We start from the raw sequence: 19,363 nt of genomic DNA, 5'->3' as shown, positions 1-19,363 counted from the left end.
CAATGTCAAAGTTAAATATATAAATATCCATACATATATACATGTATATATATTTGATGAAAATAGCGTGTCAGTAACATTACTGTGCTGTTGTGCTGTGCTCATAGGATAATAAAAATATCTTATTTTAAAAGCAGTGTACGTAATTTCTTTACTTGGTGACTACAGAAATAAATGGGGGAAAATAATTAAAACAGAGGCACTGAGTATTCAATTTTATTTAGGATTCTGTTGTTCCAGATCTGCAGAAAAGTCAATTCTTTATTTTATTTTTTTAGCTCTTCATGTATTAAATGTTATCTCAGCAGCATGTTTAAAAACGAAGAGGTTGAACTATATTGGATTTTTCCTGAAGACATGAAGGAGTGTTTCTGATAAATACTGTTTAGTATGGGCCACACAGTAGAGACCAAAAAAAAAAAAAAAAAAAGAGAAATGATTAGAAGGGCCTGACCTGGCCAGGAGGTGTTACTTAAACATCAGTCATACCTAAAGCTTACATTATCAGCATTTTACCTGCCATTTTTGCCAGCCTCCCATAACTTTATCACAACATTGTGTTTCAGATAGTCATGCTCAATAACTATGCACTGCAGTCTTAATGCTTCTCACTAAGAGTGGAGTGACAAAGTGCCACATGGTGGCATCTTGCACCCACTATAGGTCATGTGATATAGTGAGAAAGGCCCCAAATCCCCAGGCATCAGCAGGGCAGCGCTCCATCCTCTGATACAGAGGTACAGCAGTGACTCCCCTCATGCTGTCTGGGGGCATCAGGGGTCTCTACGGATGCTTTGTGGCAGTAAGACTCGTATGTGCATACACCATGCTCACACAAGGGTAACAGACTCTGTTTTCATAACCTCCTCTTTCTGAGAGCCAATATAACTGTAAGACTGTCCAAACCTACTTGAAATTGACAAGTATTTCTGCTGAAATGACTGTCCAATTGACCTCACTGATAAACTAGTCATTAAGATCCCTGTCATTAAGTAACACATTCACAGTATTAGATCAAAATTTGAGCGTAGAATGGATGAGTACTGTATGAGTTTTTTAACCATTATTAATAGTGTGCGTATCAACTGTTTCTCAAAATCTCCTTGATTGTTTACATATTAATGATCCCCCCCATACACACCAAACTGTTAATGTGTGCCTCAAAATACATGAGAGAAAAAGGGGGGAATGGCGAGGGACGATTGGGGGGAGGGGGGGTGTCAGACAAATAAGAGCTTACGTTATTAATGATCAGGATATTCACGTGTCATTACAGTTAAGTTAACAGGGATGGAGAAAGAAAACACGGTTTAGTCCCTAGTGGCGTTCCATGGCGGCGCTCTGTAGAAGGTCTGTTGTCTGCGCGGGAGGTCTGAAGGCTGTCTGGAAACCTGGGGGAGGAGAGTGAAAGTGGCTGGGAGTGAGCGACGGGGGAGGGAGGTACGGCGCCCAGCCGCCTCTGTGCAGAGGAAGCCGAACCGTGGAGTCCAGGCCTGAGTGACGAGGCTGAGACACCACTGAACCGCTTGGCCCATCCATCTCAGTCAGAGCTTGTAGAGACTTGAGCCAGTGCGGAGGGTTTTCGTCCTGCACACAGTCCAAACTGTTGCCGGTGGATGATGGCATACCTGGAGCATCAAAGCAAAAGAAAATAAAAACTTTGTTGGTATTCTAGGAAAAAAAATCTGGCATTTGGATAATTTTTACAACCTCACCAAGCAAAAAACAGCAAATATTTTCAAAGGCATGAAGCATTTTGCTTCTAAAGACCTGATATAAATCAGAAAACTCTTGTGTAATTTTGAAACGGCCAAAATTTTACAGCATTTTGTTCCTGACAGTCAAATATCAGATATTTGGAAGCATTTTGGTAAAAGATGATTAAAAAAAATAATAATAATTGTTATTGCACTTATACCAATATATTGTGCACAATATTACCAGACACATAAAAAAGCTTAATTGCAATCAGTTCCAAAAATTTTAATGAAATATACATTTTCCTGGCATTTGGCCTTCGTATACCACCACGCAATATCATGATGTTTGGGCACTAAGACTTGATTAAAATGGTGATTCTTTAAGGAACGCGAATTTATAAATATCCCGATACGATATTACAATTTCACCTAATTTTATTACAATTTTTAACCCTTAAAGCACCCTTAAAGTTTAATTAATATAAGGAACTTAATTCGAATACAAGATTTTTGCATTTTAACATTTCAACATTTCTGAACAGCATGTATCTCTGTCATCCACCACAAATATTTTTGTATAATAATTCAAACTTGGCAAATAATTCACTTGTACTACACAAGATGAAATAGTTTACTTGTAGGATTATAAAGAAATGTTTTACCTCCTCAACAGCCCCCAAAGTCTCAAAAGTTCAGAGAAAAAGGCAGATTGTAAGCTTTTAACATGTAATTTTTGATAATGTAACGCCTCATAATGCATTCTGTTGCACCACTCGGAAGTTTCTGTGCTTGCTACAGAATTGTTTATATCTGAGACTGACCGGCCAGTCACGGCCAATCAAACTGAAAACCAGCCAATTCTGATCACTGACCGATGGGCTGCTTCATCTTTTTATAAACATAATAGGTTTAAAAAAATTCATTCTTGTTACATGTTTCTAAATATGTTACTTATTCACACTGCTTATCTTGTGCAGGGTCACAGGGGAACAAGGAACTTGAAGCACTAAGCAGATTTCTCCCTGAATGTGGTGCCAACCCATTGCAAAGCACAGGCACAAACAATCCAAGCTATTTGGAAATGCCAATCAACTTACATTGCATGTATTTAAACTGTGGAAGGACACCCCAGAAAAAAAACACCAAGTATTCTGAGAACATGTAAACTCCATACAGAAAGAACATAGGTCTAAATTTAAACCCTGAAGGTGTGAGGTGATTGTGCTAACCACTAATTCACTGTGAGGACTAATAGTGTACATATGTAATAATATATAATATAAAGTACCAGTGATGATGGCTGGGTCCATCCAACTTGTTACGCCGTCCCAGCTTAGGCTGTGCGAGAGTCCCACCGAACCTGTCGGGACCCCCATGTGGTTCATACTAGAAGAGGATGAAGAGGAGGAAGAGGAAGATGATGTGGAATTTGGGATGCCTCCGAAGTTGATGTTGATATTTGGAAGGAGTGCTCTCAGGCCGTCCTGCCATTCTTTCACATTTATGTTTTCCACGGAACCACTATTTTCTGTTGGAGATGGGAAAACAATAACCTTGATGTGAAGTAGGAGACAACCATAGTGCATCTAAAGAGATCATCCTAAGCACACTTTGAACTGGGAACACGTTCAAAAACATAGTATGTAGACCACTGGGTTACAACAGCTGTGATTAGCCCAGGTGCAACTATTTATCATCTAAAGACACAGTTATACATTTAGGACTTAAAAAGTGTTAAATCTCTTGTGTGTATGTGTGCGCGCGTGCATGCACCTGATATAGTTATTCCCCCAAGGCCTGTGCTGTGATGTTGTGGTGGGCAGTTTGGGTCGAGGAAGTGGCTGTGTGTGATATGGTTTAAGTGTGCAAGGTTGTTGCGGGTGGGCAGGCCCATCCATGGCTGGCGTCCAGGGGTGGCGTGGCCGTGTGTGGGCAGGCTGAAGGAGTTATAGAGACCACGGTGCTGTAGTGGCGGAAGGCGTGGCTGGCCGTTAGGGAGAAGTGATGGGGAACGTGGCGAGGCTTCCTGCACAGACAGCTCCTTCTCGATAAGGTCAGCTAGTGCTTTCCTCGTCACATCGAACGGGTCAAAGCCTAGATCATCCTCCTGCTGCTGCTGCTGCTTGGCCGAAGAGCCGAAGCCGAAAGCTGCTTGCCAGTCAGTGGATGAAGACACAGGGATGGTGTCTAGTAGAGACAGACATGGTATAAACTTTTTTGCTGAAGCACACAATCGCTTTGTTCCTCTAGTATGTCTTACAGTGCATGCTGCCATCTGGACAATTATTACAATTTTATGTTGGCAAAAGAAAAAGTGAATCTCAGTTTTTATCAGCTAGAGTCTGACAAATATGCAAGAGAGAGAGTTCTCTCAGAGAGAATTCTGAAAATGATCCAACTTAAGTCCTAATCTTGCAAATAAGTAAAAGCTAATTATCAAGTTTCCTATTACATAATAATATTAAGTTGTAAAAGTCAAAAGTCACCTCAAAAACAGAGAACTGTTCTGCAAAGCTTAGTAAAATAAGAGACAAAATAAAATAGGTGATAATATTTGGACTATTCACTGAAGATATTTACTCCTAGAAATTGCACTTATAGAACATACCGAAATTAAAATTTATATGTTTTGGATTAAACCCAGTCAACAACTTAAGATTTGATTTCCAGCTATGTTATCCTTTTCTAAATCACAGACCCCCTGCTATAAGTAACACTGTCCTAAATAATAATAATGAGCAGTAAATTATTTGCATTTCTTCCCAAACAGCCCATACGTGGGACACAACTTCTTCACCTACAACACAATATAATGTGCGGTTGATTGTATTTCCAGAATGTGGAACAATAGGTGAGAGACTGCATTTGAACTATTGCCCCAAGAAATAAGAAACAGGCTGGATACAGAACTCAGGCAGGGTAACAGCTTGTCAGGGTTTAACAGACAGAACCTAATATTAAAATTGTAGCGTCAGAGCTTGGAAAAGACTTTTAGCTAATCAGGGTGCAGGTGTAGCTCTAGTGGTTAAGGTTCTTTTCTCCTGAATAGACAGTCATATGGTAAAATCCCAGAAAACTTCTGTTGGTCTCAACTCTTTATGTCAAACAATCTCAGATGAATTTTAAATAAACACTGGGTTAAATAAATATACCTGAGGTAAAGAGGCTTTGGGGCTCAGGGGTCATGGGCCAGTCAGAGCCACCCTGTGGGGAGCTGGGGAAAGAGGGCAGGCTGCTGGGGATGGGGTTCGGATGTCTAAAGTTACTGTTGTCTGAGAAAAGCGACTGAGACTCAGCGGGCGCTCCCTCAAATGGCGAGCGAGCTGTGAGTTCTGCCACGCTAATGGGTACTGCCAGGCTTGGCTTTGAAAACCCAGGGGGAGGGGAGGGTGAGTCACTGCTCGGGACCTGAAAAAGCATAAAAACGTACAACATAAGAAACGTTTCCATAAAATAATGCTCTTCAAGCATATATACGATGAAGTTTAGAGTAGTTCTTACCTGTGCTATATTCTCTCCATTCCCTATAATTGCAGGTTCTGTTGGTTTATCAACAGGACTGAAAGAAATTGAAAATGTTTATCAGACCAATTCTTCGTATTAACATATCTATTGATATGCAACACTGCATTTTAATAGCAGCAACTAATTTTGATGAAAATTTGTTTACCAACAAAGAACAGATTTTCAAATAAATGGCACAATATCAAGTGTGCATCTCTCTTTTACTACATCTAAAAGTAAAGATTAAACCAGGGTGTCCAAAAAAAAGCCACAGAGGCAAATGTGGCCCCATGGATTCGGTGTTTTAATGGACTGTATAATGAGTGGCATGCAAGCTTTTCTTTCACATGACAGTGCCAGACGGTTATTACAATTAGTTATAAAACAACAGCCCATTTTCTCTAACTTCATCTAGAAAATAATTTACAGAACGGTTTATACTTATTGCTCCTCTTATATTAAACTACTCTAAGTTCATATTGAAGATTTTTTTTTCAACAACCATATACTGTACGTATTTATATCTACAGATCAGCCATGATGTTAAAACTACTGACAGGTGACATGGATACCATTGATTATCTGGTTACAACGACACCTGTCAATGGTGGGATATATTATGCAGCAAGTGAACAGTCCGTTTCTTGAAGTTGACATCCTGGAAGCAGAAAAATTGGCCAAGCGCATAAGAATCTGAGCAACTTTAACAAGTGTGAAATTAAGATAGCTAGACAACTGGCTCCGAGCACCTCCAATACAGCAGGTCTGGCAAGGTGTTCCAGGTATGCAGCAGTTAATACCTACCGAAAGTGGCCTGAGAAAGGACAACCAGTGAACCGGAGACAATGTAATGGGCACCCAAGACTCATTACTGCAGTTGGGGAATGAAGGCTAGCCTGTCTGGTCTGATTCCACAGAAGAGGTCATGTAGCACAAATCTCTGAAAAAGGTATTGCTGGCTAATATAGAAAGGTGTCAGAAGACATGGTGTAGCACATCTTGCTGAGTGTGTGGCTGTAAAGCCAGGGAGACCGGTCAGAGTGCCTATGCTGAGCTGTGTACATTGCTGAAAGTACCTACAATAGACTAGATAGAGCAATAAAACTTGACCACAATGGAAGGTGGACTGGTCTGATAATCATGTTTTCTTTTAAAACATGTGGATGTCACATACCTGGGGTGGGATTGTACCAAGATACACTATGGGATGAAGGCAAGTTTGTGGCAGTATTCTGCCCTGGGCAATGTTCTGCTGGGAAACCTTGGCTCCTGGCATTTATATGGATTTTACTTTGATTTGTACCACCTACCTAAGCATTGTTGCAGACCCCTTAATGGCAATGTATTGACTTAAGGCAGTTGCCTTTTTCAGCAGGACACTGTGCCCTGACACACTGCAAAAAGGGTCAGGAATGGTTTGGAAACACAACAGAAAATTCATGGGTACTTACTTTGTCTTCAAATTCCCCATATATCAATTTATTCAAACAATTGTGGGATGTACTGGAGAAACAATTCTGATCCATAGAGGTCCCGCCTTACAGGACTTAAGGGATCTGCTGCTAACTTTTTGGTGCCAGATACAACAACAATGTTTGTCTTTTACAGCTGATTAGTGTATATAAACACATAAGTACATGACTAGATCTTTTTGTAAAACAGTTTGGACACCCCTGCACTAATTGAAAAGAGGTTAATACTATTGAAAGTTCCTTACCAGCTATTTCTTCTCTAAGAAGGCCATATAAAGCAAATCTAACAGACAGTAAAAAATATTTTCTGGTCATGCCTAAAATTGCACATGCCTGTAATAAAGCAAATTCTCCAGTACTTGAATTAAGCACTTAGTTATTAACCTAGTTAACCCAGTGTAAGTATGTATCCAATGATGTAAACTTTAAAGCACTTGCCTAAAATGCCTAAATGTAAATGTAAAGCCTGTTCAAAAATAGTATTTTAACCAGCATATGTATGCTATTTGATGCCGTATTGATATGATCTGATCATGTAATTCTGTGACATTCCTTTCAATATTTGGATTAGAGCTGATTGGTTCAAATATAACATACGTGAATAATAAAAAAAATAATAATAATATTATATATATATATATATATATATATATATATATATATATATATGCATACATAAGGGTGTGTGCTGCTGCATACCTGGTAGGTTCTAAAACTGGGGCGAAGTGTGAGAGTCCTGTGTTTTGATCTGTCCCTAACTCAGTGTCTGGATCTTCTGGGGTCATGTGATCAGAGTCTGTCAAACAATCTAAAAGGGGCGGGGACTTCCGATATTCTGTAGGTAAACCATTCACTAGTTTACCGTAACCCTGTAATAAAGGCCAACCCTCTTTGCCGCCGCTGTTTTGTCTGTGGAGGAAAAAGATACACAGTTTGAAACAATCTTTAAAATGTAAGACAGTTTTGCTACAGTATGAAAACAGACTAGAAAAAAACCCCACCTTTGTGTAGCATTTGCTTTGTTTTTAGACTTTTCTCCTCCACACGTAGAAGTCTGTAGAAAGTTGGGATTTGCTTTGTAAAGGTCTTGAAGTAGTTTTTGTTCGTATTCCTGATGTTTCCCAGCCTACATAAACAAAATGCCGCATTAACAAGACAAAATTTGCAACATAATCATCTGCTTTTCTTGTGACCACAAACAATTTGCTTCAGTCTTATGTGTATCAAATTTTGATAAAACCTTTTACAGTGATGATAAAAAAATAAAATAAAAAAGTGCTGAGTTCTGCTCTCACCTGCATCTCCTCTTTTGTAAAACTAGCTGCTTCATCTCCTAGTTCATGCAGATACATGCAGTCCGGCTTAGGGCACTGCATGCTTTTGAGAAAATAGCTGCAGTACTTTGTCGTGCCTAAAGAAGCCTACAAGACAAACAACTCGCTCAATAAAAACAACTACCACCGAAGAATAAATTCATTTTAGATTTTGCCCTAATTAGGTGACGAAATCCCTTCATTTAACACATTCAGCATATTGATATCAGTATTGCATTATTAAGTAATATGGCAAAAAGCACAACTTTACTATTTCTTACTATAAGTTGTGGATGATCAAATGATAAAACATGTGTATGCAAATTCCACCATAATTTTCCTTATTTATCAACTACATGTTCTGACACAAGTGCATAATCAAAATGGATGATAAATAGTTGATCCCAAGTAATTTAAACACCATTGCAGCTTTCTATAATGTGATTAACTCACTTCAATACTAAAACATCTTTTATCTGAGTGAAAGAAAATAAACAATTGATAATATATAAGAACATCATATCAGGGCTCACCTTCAGTGTTCTACCATCAACTACCACATTATTAACACACTGTATTGCTCTTAGGGCATCTTCTGAGCGGATGTATGTAACATAGGCACTGGCACTAGGACCCTGTGGAGTAAATGAGCATACTGGTCATCTACAGCCAGACATTTCGGCTTCTGGGCCAAATCAAATCTGTGGTTCTGTGGCTGCACTCACCTGTGAGCCCGCATACGACGTACTGTTATTGATGACCACTTTATGTATTTTGCCAAACTTTCCAAAATACTCTGGCCTCTTGAGGACCTGAAAAATAAACAAACAACTAGCGTTTCGATCTAAGACAATCAAATAGTGCTGTACTTTTAGCTCCAGTTCGTCAACAGAAAAAGGGGAAACTACACTGAATCATTTCTGCATGGACTAGGTTCCCTTTTAGTCAAGTTCCACTCACTCTGTTATTAAACACAAAAAAAAAGCAAAACAAGGTACTCACTGCACCTGGAGCTTTTACAAACATTCGTAATATCCCGAAATGCCTTGACAATACAACGGTGGACCTTTTCAGGTTTCCTAAACTCATATATTTAATACCCATCTGATCTGAACAAACATAACAATTCAGGTTCTACTAAAACACAATCTTTTAACATTAATATAGTCAAATCATAGGCCAGACATGGCATGTTTTTTTTATTTATTTATTTATTTTTTATTTTTTTATTTAGTTCCACAATCTATATTGAAATCATCCAGCTATTTTTACTCATTCCTTTTTAATCACACTACCAGCCCATGAACGCCTGGAAAATCAAGGTACAGAGCATTAAAAAAAATAATAATTAAAAAAAGCAGGATGACTCAGCCAATCTGTTACTGATGGTACAGTACAACATGGCACATATAATATCCACACAATAGATTTTGGTCACCAAGACAATTTAGATTCATGAGTACAGTATACCAGACATTTCTTTCTAACCTTAATCCTTACATACATTAAATCCTGTCGGTGTGCAACGATGATCTACTGATAATTGTCAAAATAGATTTTTACTATGTTCGTTATATTACATTACTATTAATTTTAAATGATAATCTAGTCAGTATAAAGGATATAATGAATATTATGTGCAGTTCTACCAGTCAAAAGTTTGGACACATCTTCTAATTGCATGGTCACTCCTGATTTTCCATGCATTTTTCATTTTCTTACTACAATGTAAAACAATGCTAAAGGCATTTAAAATCTATAATAATCTCCTCCTCAGTTACTTGAGATGCATCTGCTACTTATGATCTGTAAACCCTTCATAACGGCTCTAATCTGAGGTGCTGTTTGTTAATTGGTGATTTTGGAGGCTGGTGACTCTAAATGAACTTCTCTGCAGCAGAGCTAAGTTTTGGTCTTGCTTTCCTGGGATAATCTTCATGAGAGCCAGTTTCATCATGGTGCTTGATGGGTTTTGCGAATGCACTCGACAATACTTTTGTTGCAAGAACACATTCAGAACAGCTGATCTTAATGTCTTAACTAGATAACAACTGACTGTTATTGTTACTTAGTTACCGAATGCCATATGTTATTTCATACTTTTGAAAAAATCCAGTATTGTTTTAAAATGTAGAAAATAAATACAAACGTGTGTTCAAATGTTTGACTGGTGTGTCCAAACTTTCAACTGGTACTGTAGGCTGCCACAGTTATAATGATAATGGTAACATAAAACTGGTTTTGTTTTAAAACATTAAACAAGATACAACACACCTGCCGTGACGTGTACACACAGAAATGTGTACAGTGATGTGTGTGTCCAAAACTAGACATCAATATCTAGATGATCATCAGCCCATGGATTTTACATCAACACGCTTGCTATAAATCGGGAAGCTGCGTTTTTTCTGAATAAATAATCTACTAAAAGTTACATTTTTAAAATTATTTAAATAGAGCATTTTTAAATTCAAGGGTTTTGATCTACATGTATTACAAATAGGTTTTGTCTAGATTTACTTGCACACTTGATAGTTAGGCTATAATCACTGTTGTATGCTCACAAAAGTAAGTGTGCATCAGCGTAAGGTAGGGCTAAATGATTTGATCAAAAAGTGACATTGTGATTATTTTGATACATATAAAACTGTGATATTGATTATCACTATTAAACATGAAGGCAATTTATATCTCTAGTCAAGTGCGTTCATTACTTTCTAAATCCTTTTTGGGCACCATATCCTTAACCATAAGCAAATTAACTTAACCTCAGTAATGCATGACAGCATCTATACATTTCTTCTCTCTTCAATCTTTTCTCATTCGGCTTTGATCATTTGAATTATTTATATCAGTATTTAATAATCAGTTTTTTTTTCTTTATCAGTATCTGTAATAAACTGCAGACTTTTGTGATAAGATATTTCCACTGTTAAAATTACATAACTGTAAGACAATATCATACTGCATTTGAATTTTTTATGCGATTAATTGTGCATTACTTGCATTAGGCTTACATAAACATAATTACTGCAGTAGATCATTCATTGTGCTAATGAATTGTACAGATTTACATCAGCTAGATGAGAAAAAGTTAGGGAAATAACTTAAAAAATGACCACTGAACTCAACATTAGGACAAAAGTTAAAGATTCATGTTAATTTTTCATGTTCATAAAATGGATGCAAACATCCTGCAGCATAATTAATAGCAAATGGTCATTAACAACAATTTCTCTTAAACACGTGTCATTAAAGCCACCTCTGGTTTACTTAGCATTAAGTGGTATTAGACAATGCCCGAGATACAGTACATTACTAACAGGGGCTGCTGTTTCATCAGAAACTTTCATGTGTTGTAAAGCTCCTCTTACCTCAGGGTCCGCGAGCCTCTGTGAGAGACCCACGACAAACACAAGGTTCCTCTGCACCACGCGCACGCTGGCCAGGTGCTTCCGGTTCTCCGTTACCTTCTGCTTCTTCTCATTCTGCTTTTGCTTCTTCTCATTCTTTATCCTCAAGATCTCCTCTTGTGAGAGGGGCTTGTATACGGCTGGGTCCTCCGGGTATGGCTGAAGGGCATACACACACGGGATGATAAGTTAGACACTGTGGCGCACTTTTATTCTATAAAATTCCGCATAAAGGCTTGGACAAACAGAATAACGGCATCATCATCTAATCAGTACAAATATACAAATCATTAATTACTGGAATTAAGTACTACATTAACCACTGGTCAAAAGAAATATTGCGTCCTCCATTTGCACACTCTAGCACAAAGTGAATGACAATATTATTACCGGAGACATGGTTAGGTAAAGAGATTGTACAATGTGCCTTGCGCTTTCGCTTATACATTACTAAAACAGTTTTCACTTCAGTTAAACTCTGACTGAGATGACTATTTGTGAACTGAAATAAAAATAAACTGTATAAACAGGGTCAAATCCTCAATAGCTTTCTACCACACTACATAACTACATTAGAACTAATTATACTGCTTATAAATATAATTGTGCAATAAAGTACATGTATGTAGGGAGCAGGAAGCCATTTGGGATTTGACCCACTCACTCAGGGTTGAAGAACACCGTTACCATAGAAACAGGCATAAATATGGCTGCCATTGTCATATTTGTTATGGGAAAAAAATTGCATGCACAGTATGCAATATGTTCTATATACGTTTCCTATGATACATTTTACACTGCAGGGTCGTGAAAAAAGTATTTGCTCCTTCATGGTATTTTTATTTTGGCTCATCAAACATATTTAAATGTTACATATAAAGAATCCAAGTAAATACAAAAGCATTTGCAGTTATATATGCCGTTTTTGAATGATAATTTCATTTATTCATAGAAAAAAAAGCTGTCCAAACCTGCCTGGTCCTGTGTGAAAAAGTAATTGCCCCTCCGCTAAATCTTGAATGAACTGTGATTAACCCTTTAAACTTAAAGTGGCTTAATCTGTGCGCTCAACACAGCACTGGTTAATGACCGATCTACAAAAACAACTGCTTATATGGTGCTTATTAGAAGAAGGAGGCTTTAGAAATGAAACTGTGCATTTGTGTCTTCTGATAGGTTATGTAGAGCCAAACACGTAAAACACGTAACTATTACTGCTATGGGAATATGAAAATACAAAAAACATGTATTATTATTAGTAGCAGTAGTAGTAGTATTACCATTATTATTATTGGTTACAGAAACACCCTAAAACTACCCCAAAAACACATGATCTTATCATGATTTTACCACAAAAACACATGATCTTTGTTTTGTTTTTTTGCTCAGTCATGTTTGGATAATTGGTTAAAATGAATTAAAATTAAGTTCACCAAATTGCCTAGGTTATGCTGGAAAAAAATAATGTCACTCCATATTGCACAATCCTGACCAGATATGTGTCTTAAAACACTTAAATATTAAATATAAGTAAAAAAAAAAAAAAAAAAAAAAAAAGAATTTAGGGAGGGGTGCGGTGGGTGCTTTAGGGATTTATAAGGAGGTTTTAAAATTCTGTATTGAAACATTACATGTCTACCCTGTAATATCCCTGTTGTTGGGAAAAAAAAAAAAAAAAAATTGCGGTAACACAGTAATGAAAAATAAAATGCCCTGGTTTTTAAGGGCTATCTACATTTGTTTTGGAAAGCTAAGTTACAAAAGGGACAAGAGGGGGGCAAAACAAATTCTGCAGCACTTTATGTTATATTAACCCCTTAACTGACTACTACTAAACAATGATGTAACCCTACTTAAAGAGTTAAGTTTAGAAGTATCATATATCTGACCTGCTGGAGGGTTTGTGACCCTTTAGCCCTTTCAGTAAAGAGAAGCTTGGTCTTGTGTATGACTGGAAATAACTACCAGGGAGTGCTGCCAAAATGGCCGCCTTTATGGTGGTCAGACTTTACCACAAGGCTTCGCATGTCGCTATGGTTACCGCATGAGAGATGTTAGCGTTTGTCATCTGCTGCATTAAGTGGAGTTGACTTGGACTCTAACTCATACAGGAAGTAGAGAAGGACAAAGAGAGAGGAAAAAGAGTTTTCTCATCTGCTGTCTCTAAATCTGTAGGTTTGCCGGTATTTACATATTTACGTTTACATTGTCCAACTTACTGAATATCTCGAGGAATAAAATCTATCAGTAATTGGCTCAGGGTGAGCCTGGATCAACATCACTCGTTTATCCATCTCTAAACTATGAATTGAGAGCAGTTAAAACACACTATTCTATAGGTGAAGAATTAAGTCCCTGAACATCAGCAGCACAAGCAGTAGCCCTGTACCTTTCTGCAGGCTGGGCAGAGACCGTTCTCGTCTGTGCGGATGCGATGCCAGCAGAAACGGCAGATCTGGTAGCCGCAGGTACATGGGAAGAAGTTGACGTCATCAATTTCCAAAGGCTCCATACACAGAGGGCACTCCATGGGGTCTTCCTTCAGTTCAGGGCTACGGGACATCTTATTGCACTGGTACCGAAGTGATCAAGGCAAAAGACACAGCAAAGCTGGAAGAAGACAAGAGACGCAAGAGAGGAGAGATTTTAGACATGACACCAGAAAGATGATGAGAGGAGCACTGAAGCAGGAACACACAGACTGTTTTTAATTGGAACTTCTTTAAATCATTACTGGTCGTCACCAGCTGTGATGCACACAGACAACTAATAGTAACATGATCACAGCGGAAATTACACAAAACTCAATGTACTTTCCAAACAAGAATAAAGATATTTAGTCACTTAATCAGATTTCCCATATCATCAAAATTAATATTACATCTAATCATCACTAAAACAACCATATTTCTGTGAATACAAATCAGGGATGAGGTTATAGTGAATTTTTACAGTTCAGATAGCAAAGCTCTGAATATTACCTCATACTTAAACCTAATTTAACATTAAATTATTTTAGTAACTGTATCTTTCAACCATGAGCATGCATTGAGAATTATTTAAGGAGTGAGAAAGACAATGAGAACACAGAAACCAGATGATGTTTATTAAAACTTTATAAATCACTAAGGTTTCTGATACAGGAAATTCTTAGAGAGAGGTCACTCCGCTTCAATGATTCTTTGTAACATGACAAGCTGCAATTTGTACAGAACAAGCACAAAACTACACTGCCTGGTCGAAAAAACAAAACTAAAAAAATCTCTTTAGATTTGATTACAGCACAAAACATGGTAGCCAGTTTATGTGTGAAAATTATTCATCACGCTACCAGGGCCACTCTTTAACAATCTGAGTCCTGGAATATGCCCATGCCATCATGCCATCTTATTGTTTAAGAATCTAGACCTGACCAACTGAATCAACCCCAGATCATAACACTACAGTGGGTACTGTGCATGATGGGTGCATCGCTTCATGCGTTTCCCTTCTTACCCTGAAACGCCCCTCACTCTGGTATAGGCTCAATCTGAACTCATCAGACCACATGACCTTTTTCCACTGCTTCAAAGTCCAATCTTCATTCTCCCTAGCAAAGTGAAGCCTTTTCCTGATTAGTCTCACTAACACGTGGGTTTCTTATGGCCACACAGCGGTTTAGCCCCAATCCTGTGAGCTCTTATCACATTAGGTGCTCATACTTTTACTAGTAAACATAGTTAGTTTTTATTGATGGCATGTGTTTAAGTGATCTCCATTTATGATTTCTTTTATATAACCACATTTCTTAAACAAAGTTTAAGTTAATGCAGTGAAGGGTTCTTAACCTAGTTCCAGTAATTCCAAATCACTTTAGTTGTTTTCTTTGCTTGGTGCAGAGCAATAATTTGACTGAAATGGTGACTTTTTTGACCAGGCAGTGTATAAAGAAGATAAATAAGGGAGTTAAGAACAATCCAATAGAGACAACAGAGTCAAGCTAGAACCTGAGTAAGCACATAGACAAAAAAAAAAAAAAAATCACAGGCATTAAACTGATGTGTATCCAGTACTGAGTACCAACAGCCTCAAGCCCTGGAAACGATTCGGAGTGGAGGTGACACATTTTCTGGTTTTCTGACGCTGACTTGCCGAGACAATACAGATCTTGCACTGAATGCATAACATTATTTGTCCAGCTCTAAGAAATGTGTGATAAGCTCTCTAAAACTAGCTCAGTTATAATATAGATGTCTGTATCAGATCAGTCAAAATTTGGAAAATCTGTCACAGAGTAACGTCAGCTAGATAATTTTTACGTGTTTGTCAGTTTCTGATATCAGCAGCATTTCTGTTACGATGCGTTTGTTTAACAGTTTAGAAGGAGATTTGTGTGTCAGTTTTTTGTAATGGTCAGGTTTATACTGTATCATGGAGAAGACTTCAGAACAGGGGACTTTGCATTTAGAGGATTCCCGGTATCACGGCAAGCTGCAGATTGTCTTGCAAAACCTCTTATTAACTTCAAGAGAAGTTAAAAAGAGAAGCACTGTCTGTAAGTGAGAATACAAACTCGTCCAGTACAACATTTAACCATATTAAACCATATTCTTTCTTAAATACAAAAAAATAAAACTAGATAGTTGGCGAACTGCTTCGGTGGGAAAAGAATTCATAAACTGCTGTTTTTATGTGGAAAATAAATCACTACGGTGACACTGTTGTCTTGCTTCTCCAGGGTTTAGGTTCGATTCCGGTCTATGCACGTGGAGTTTGAATATTCTCCCCGTGCTTGGTGGGTTTCCTCCGGGTACCCTGGTTTCCTCCCACATTGCACTTCACAGACATGCAGATTAGACTAAGTGGAGCTGCCAAATTGCCCAAAGTGTGTAAATAAGCATGTAAGTGTGTGTATGTGTGTGCCCTGCGATTGATTGGCATCCCATTCAGGGTCTCCTGGGATAGGCTCCATCACCTCGCGACCCAGGATATAGCAGTATAGAAGATGAGTGAGTGAGTGAGCGAGCGAATGAGTAATCGCTCGGGGTGAGGAAAAAGTATCTGTGCTTTTTGTTAGTGCCACATCACACCATGCTGTTGTTGATTACTTTCCTGTAAAGGTAAGCACTCAGATGCTCATCCCTTACACACGACCAGTTATTTTAAAGGCTAACTCAGCGTTGTGTTTTATGTAGTTAAAAACTATAAGAAGAACCTTTCAGAAGCTAGTGTTATACAGAAGTCTGTCACCTCTGTGAGTGTAACTCGTGTCTCAGGGTGATATGTTTCGGCGGTAACAGATTTCAGAGTGACACCGGTCAGGTGCTTCCACAGCTGGGACACAGCTCGAAGTGACGAGGGGCAAAACCCAAAACACACCATATAAACCTCCTCTGTACATTCAGACACAAACATGATGGAATATGCATCTTTATGGGTAATTTAAGATAAGTGACAATATGAAAGTCACAGTTTTCCCGAGATATTCGTGTGTTTTTGCGCGGCTGAGTGTGTTAGAGTCTGCGGCCTACACCGGCCCGAAGCCTGCGCCTCTCCCACTGCTCAGCCCGGCTCTGGTCACAGGGACGCCCGGTGTCAACCTTTGACTTTTCCCCTGTACTCCCATTTCGGCTTCGAGGTCCTACCACCAGGTGTGCGGTGTATAAATATCAAAATAAGCCTTTAAAAAAACCTCACCTTTTTAACACAGCTGTGGTGAGAACATTCACGGTTAGTTTTTGGATACTCACTTTAGCTGGGATTCCTCTCCGTGGATATTTTTGTAATATTTTTCTTGTACAAATATCTAAGCGGAAATGGTTTCCCCAAAACAGCTCGTGTTCCTCGACTCTCCTGTCTGCCTCCGTTTCGTTTTTTTAAGTGTTGGCTTTGAGATTTAGTCTAGTCTAACTATTTCTTTAGGCAGCACCGTCTTACTACCATCTTACATTAAAAGGAGGAGGAGGAGGGAATACTGTATCCGCTCACCGCGCACTGTGTTTGCGCACACAAGTGCGCAATGCATTGTGGGGGGTGGAGTTCTTTATAGTTAGCGGAACGCTATACCAAACAATACAGTAGTTAAATTCAGGAAACAGGGCTCGAGTTGTGAACTGAGCGTCATGTGTATTCAAGTATTTTCTTCTTTATTTGCCCTAATAGTTCTTCCTGTTGAATTCAAGGATCTGATTTGTCAGAAGGTGTTAATTAATTACAGCAGAACATCAGCATACAAATTTTATTTGTTTTGGAGGCAAGTTCTTAAGGCAAAGTATATTCTCTCACTGACGCATGGTCTATATCGCTTAATGCTGTTTACAGGGTCGTGGGGGGCCTGGATCCTATTCCAGGAGACATAGGGCATGAGGCGGGGTACACATACAAACTCCATGCGCACAGACCCATGGGAATCTAACCTGCACCCTGGAGGTGCAAAGCGACAGCATCTCGTGCCACCACAAATTTGTTTATTGCAATACAAATTTAATACGAATACAAATTTTCGCATAGGAAATAATGTAAATGCAAATAATCTGTTCCAGCAACCCCAAAATATTAGAAATATCCAATACTATAACCATATTTTTGCATTAAAAAAAATCAAAACATTTAGAAGAGACATGCAAATAAAGTAAAATATGAAATAGATAGACAGTGAACCTCACTTAACCATCACTGAAACTAAATGAGGTTCCCTCTGGACAATTATGGTTCATTAAACATCACAGAACTACACCAGACAGCGCATGATTAAATTATTTTATAATAGAGGACAAATAAAAGTGGACGAGTGCAAATAGTGCAAGACAGTACAATTAATATAAAAATATAGAGTAAGAGTATTAGATAGAGTGACTGAGCGTGGTGACCAGTGCACTAGTTATAGTTATCACAGTGAATGCTGTTGTGCTGGAATATCAGCACATCTGCAATGTGGTCGTATACACAACAGCATGACTTTGAGTGTGTTATTGCTTTTATACAACAGCATAAAAAAGCACCATTTATTATCCTTCCACGACTAGCGAACTAGCAACCGGCAGTGTAATTATCTGGGGTGAAGGTAGTTTTAAATTACTAATGGTACTACTGTATGTAGCCAATAGGTAAGGAGAATAAATTTACATTTACGTTTACATTTAGGCATTTGGCAGACGCTCTTATTCAGAGCGACTTACATTTTTATCTCATTATAACATCTGAGCAGTTGAGGTTTAAGGGCCTTGCTCAAGGGCCCAACAGTGGCACAAATCTGTATTGAATAAACAGTGGGAGTGGTGGACAGTGGACACTTTCTCTTTATATTCAATTTTAGAATGTAAGCTTCGTTAACATCTGGGTTTTGGGGTTAAAAATAGAAAGATAGTGTGCTAAGGTGTGCAATCCATCTGTCAGACCTGATTGTTGTATAATGTGAATTAAAGTGCAAATGCACTATTCTACTAATACTACTAGTACTACAAATAATAATAAAGCAAAAATAAACATCAGTGTATGAGTGACTATTTGGTGTGACATCTACTTAAATTGCACCTGAGGAATGAGGTAGTTTTGTAAAATATTTCTCTGTCTTCTAGGAATGGATATTGATGGCTCAGTAGTACGTTTCTCGTCTACCATGCAGGAGGCCTGGATTCAGTTCCCAGCCACGGGATGCAGTGCTGATTCCAAGCCCAGGTAAGATGAAAGTGTTGCATCAGGAAGAGCATCCGGCGTAAAACCAAGTTGTGCTCGATTCGGATGGTCTCTTGTGGCAACCCTTGTCTTTCCTGATTTTTATTTTTTTCTACATTGTAAAGCAATACCAAAGGAATGTAAAATATACAATAATCTCCTTTGAACATTATCAAAGAATGTATCAGTTACTTATACTCTGTAAAGCCTTCATAACGGCTCTAATCTGAGGTGCTGTTTGTTAATTAGTGATTTCTGAGGCTGGTGACTCTAAATGAACTTCTCCTCTGCAGATGAGGTATGTTTTG

At 38.3% G+C, this 19,363-nt stretch overlaps 1 protein-coding gene across 1 annotated transcript; it reads right to left on the bottom strand.

Moving 5' to 3' along the window:
- Window positions 1-188: 188 nt before the first annotated feature.
- Window positions 189-17,334, bottom strand: cnot4a (CCR4-NOT transcription complex, subunit 4a). Its single transcript, XM_053505728.1, has 13 exons — window positions 17,132-17,334; window positions 13,792-14,012; window positions 11,364-11,561; window positions 8,715-8,801; window positions 8,523-8,624; window positions 7,972-8,097; window positions 7,678-7,802; window positions 7,376-7,585; window positions 5,202-5,259; window positions 4,853-5,108; window positions 3,474-3,887; window positions 2,989-3,228; window positions 189-1,628 (listed from the first exon to the last, which is right to left on the bottom strand). Exons 2-13 carry the CDS (start codon window positions 13,963-13,965, stop codon window positions 1,318-1,320), a joined length of 2,301 nt encoding a protein of 766 aa, XP_053361703.1. The 5' UTR covers window positions 13,966-14,012; window positions 17,132-17,334; the 3' UTR covers window positions 189-1,317.
- Between the last annotated feature and the right edge of the window lie 2,029 nt (window positions 17,335-19,363).

This window comes from Clarias gariepinus, chromosome 10, assembly GCF_024256425.1.
Source record: "Clarias gariepinus isolate MV-2021 ecotype Netherlands chromosome 10, CGAR_prim_01v2, whole genome shotgun sequence".
Lineage (NCBI taxonomy): Eukaryota > Metazoa > Chordata > Actinopteri > Siluriformes > Clariidae > Clarias > Clarias gariepinus.
The sequence above is the reverse complement of the archived record's forward strand: the minus strand, read 5'-3'. Positions and strand labels throughout refer to the sequence as shown.